At 31.3% G+C, this 4,091-nt stretch overlaps 1 protein-coding gene across 1 annotated transcript in view; it reads right to left on the bottom strand.

Moving 5' to 3' along the window:
• LOC106472162 (DNA polymerase alpha catalytic subunit-like) overlaps positions 1-4,091 on the bottom strand; it is a 73,059-nt gene that overhangs the window by 24,181 nt on the left and 44,787 nt on the right. The window contains exon 14 of the mRNA XM_022400763.1: positions 1,766-1,803. Coding sequence (XP_022256471.1) covers positions 1,766-1,803 — 38 coding nt within the window. The remainder of the gene's footprint in view (positions 1-1,765; positions 1,804-4,091) is intronic.

Genomic DNA, 4,091 nt, shown 5'->3' with positions numbered 1-4,091 from the left:
AGTGGACAACAGAACAAATGACGCTGCTGAACATGTGTCACCTGAAGAAGCCACCATCGAAGAAGAAACTCTGCCCAGTTTTGAGAAGGGAAACGGTGAAGCTCTTGATGAAGTTACTACCACTGATGTGACTGTTATCGATGATAGAACATTTCCTGATGAAGCAGATGAACCCCATATGAAGCGGAAGCCAACGAGACGGAGACCAGTACGGAAGAAGATAAATGTTTGTTGCACATTTGTTATAACTTTTTCATTTACTCAATAACTTCTTATTCTATAGCATTCTTGACTGAAAAGTTTTAACTTATAGGTCTTAAAGTACTTCTTGTTTAAATTTTAAGAATTTTTTCTTCTATTAAAAAAATGGATCCATACACAACTCTCCCCTGTATTCAACTATAAAGTAGTAATATCATACAGTTATATATATAGAGGTTATTATTCCACTTCCAATCTCAGATGAAATGAGATATACATCATAACTACAGAGAACTTAATATTTTGGTATAACACACAGACAACTTGCAAGTTTATTATTATAAGTTTTAATGCTCTTTGATGACTAATTTGGTTTAGACTAATTGTCAAATCAATAAATGTTCATTAACACACACTGACTACACAATGTCACCACACGTAGATGTAATGCATGACCAACATGGTTAAAAACATTGAATACTACTAAAATAATCAATAAAATTAATCACTGCTAAATGGCCTAGAGGTTTGAGTATATTATATTAAAACAATTATGAATATGCAGATCAGTAAGTCACATGACAACCGCAGGCGACATAAATTCATGGTGGAATGCCATGTATCAGAAGTAGATTTTGACATTGTTTAGCATTTTGTAGGTAGTTTGATGTTACCAAAAATGGATTGCTTTTGAGAAGGGTATGTAAAAACCCTGTCTGACACAAAATATTCAGGTCATAAGGATGTGTTGAGATTGAGGAACTTAAAATTTCCATGATGGGAATATCCCTCGTACTTAATAGCATCAGAAAACAAAGGAATATGGATCAATCTGGGACACCAGGGCCTTCCAGAAAGAGACCTACAACTATTCATACCCCAGACATGGTAAGCAAAGTGTGGCATCTTGTAACATGTAAGGATCCACAAACCCAAAGGTCGTTGGCAAAAAATGTCTGTGTGTGCCAGGTAACAATACTCAAAAAAGTTAAAAAGAATTTCCATTTGGAAATTAGACCAACAGGGTACAGTTCAACAAGATAAGGCTTCCAATCATATCTTCTGTTCAACCATTGCATATCTCAGGAAAATGAAAGAGGTATTCATGCTAACTCCCATAAGGCCAAAATTGTTTTAATATAGTGTTACATCTCCGTTTGTTAATTGATTTTCCGTAAATTCATTCCGACGAAACTTTAGTGACACAAGTCCTTTCTTAAATAAAACTGGTTTATTCTTTCCGAATACAACTTTACGATACACTTAATTTCAACAGTCGCTCTATAACAAACACTATAATTCACGTCTCACGTGGCCAACAATATTTTGTCCGCATATCTTCAGTTACTCATTACATTGTTCCCGTCACGTTGTGAACGTCTTATATATACAAGACTAACACATATCTAGTAAATGCTAGGGCATTCTTGAAGGAACAGGATATTTCTAGAAACAGGTGGCATGATACTAGTCACGTGACCTCGCTGACGCAACAATAGCATAGTCAACCCTCTATTACATATCATTCAAACTATAGATATATACATACACATACAAAACTTACCTCTATTTTACACCAGCTTACAGGAGGATTAGAAATTTCTGAAACCAAGCAAAACTTAAAGTTGAGTAAGTTTCAAAAGCAAAAGAAATATTAAACATCCTATCAATGTCATTTTAAACATTCATTAAAAGTATTTTTCAAAGTTCAAAACTTGGAAATTATGATGTAAAATGAATTATTACTGAAGTATATAGATTGTTCAAAAATTATGTCCTGAAAACATTTGACAAATATCTAGTTTTATATACTATTCTTTCAATATATAGTTTCCTAGTTAGTAATATTTTTTCTAACACATTAATAACTGCTTGCATTGTAAATATTTATTGAATAGTTAGTATATTTACTTTCATGGTATTTTCATCATGAATGGACTACATATGGGTTACATAGCCAATTCAGAGATCTCAAGTCTCTGACATAGCCATTCTTAACGTAGGACAGCTGACCAGAAATAGAAGTCAGTCTGTTGAACTTAACTGTTACTTATGCATCTGCTCTTAACCCCCTCACTAAGGGCATGGTCAACATTGACCAAACTCGTAACCCTGAAGCAACCATCAGGGTTTCCATGCTAGAGCTTTTAATATGTTTTGTCTATCTTTATGAAGTTTGGCATACTTTCAGTAAACATTTAGAACTCATTTATACACAAAAATCAGATTTTTAATTAATTGTTTCTACTAAATATTTCTACATGAATATATGGAGTCAGGATGTTGACTGCTCCGGGTGCAAACTGATTTTCATTTTAAGGCTAAAAATACATTTCTTCATCTGAAAGTTGTAAAATTTAATTTGCATAATCTCTAAACCTCCTAAATAAATATCAAACGTTTTTTCAGTAAAAATTTATATTTTATACATTATTTTTCTCTACCCTAACTCTCTAGGCATTCAGTTGATTTTACCAACCTTGTAACAACCATAAAAAAATACAAAATAAATCTAAATTTCTATTTTTTCTTTCAAGAATGGTTGCAGATTGTAACATGAAAGTACAAATGTTTATCATAAATAGTTTATAGCTCGTAAAAGTATACATCTGTTTATACTTAATATTACTATTTTATTGCACTTTGATCTGTGTCTAAATCTAAGAAGCTGTTGCAAATGCACCTTGATATTCTCATAGCAAGAGGGTTAATTAAATAGCATAAGTGAATGTCAAGGCTCTAATGCCTTCTCGTTTGAAAATGTGGAGTGTGTATTTACCCGGTTCATATTACTGCTATTGCAATGTTCATTTAAGAATTGCTGGTTATCCATGTGAACAATGTGACGTGTAATTTCTTTGGGAATGTGCATTAGCATTTAATTACAATCATCATATCTATGGTACCTGATTATTATTTTGTGATTGTATATTTCTATTTGCTTCTATAATAAAAATTACTTAAATATGAAAATTTAAAGATGTATTCAGCATGTAAAAACACATCGTATATTTCTATTTGCTTCTATAATAAAAATTACTTAAATATGAAAATTTAAAGATGTATTCAGCATGTAAAAACACATCGTATATTTCTATTTGCTTCTATAATAAAAATTACTTAAATATGAAAATTTAAAGATGTATTCAGCATGTAAAAACACATCGTATATTTCTATTTGCTTCTATAATAAAAATTACTTAAATATGAAAATTTAAAGATGTATTCAGCATGTAAAAACACATTTGTAACTTTCTTAAATAGGTAACCAGATGATCAAGTGACCTGAAACACTTTCCTTACAAAGTAGACTTATATGTACAATTTTGAAAAACTGCAACTGTCCTAAATCCATTGAAAATCTATTATGTTTCAGCCTAATGAATAAGTTGATACAACCTGAATTAAATGTTAGATTATACTTATGTAAGACATCACACTATATTCATTGGGTAAATACTACTTGGAGAAATCCACAACTGTTGTCTCACAGTAGTGTGGCCATGGTTAACCATAAACTTATCTATGCCCGAATTCTGAGCTATGCTTCGTAAGTGCAATTCTGCAGTACAAATGTGGTTTATTAAAAAATACTATATCCCTTTAAGAAAAGGTAAATGTTCTTCTTAATAAGTGTCCAAAAGGAATACTTTTGAGTTTCTGATAATTTGGGAAGAATTTTTTGGTCACAAAAAAAGAAAAAGTGCAAAAAAAACCGAAAAGGAAAATATAAAGAAAATTTAAGAACAAAATGAAAAATACAAAAAAAGACACTGTATACTGGCTGTTGTTGAAGATGTGCCACTATGACACTATTGTCAACAAGATCGACAAGGGGAAAATTAGGGAAGAATTTTAAGAGCTTTGATTAAGTGTACAAGAAAAATCTG

The sequence above is a fragment of the Limulus polyphemus genome, unplaced genomic scaffold (genome assembly GCF_000517525.1).
Source record: "Limulus polyphemus unplaced genomic scaffold, Limulus_polyphemus-2.1.2 Scaffold5128, whole genome shotgun sequence".
NCBI classification, from domain to species: Eukaryota; Metazoa; Arthropoda; class Merostomata; order Xiphosura; family Limulidae; genus Limulus; species Limulus polyphemus.
This window is presented reverse-complemented; position numbering and strand designations above follow the sequence as displayed.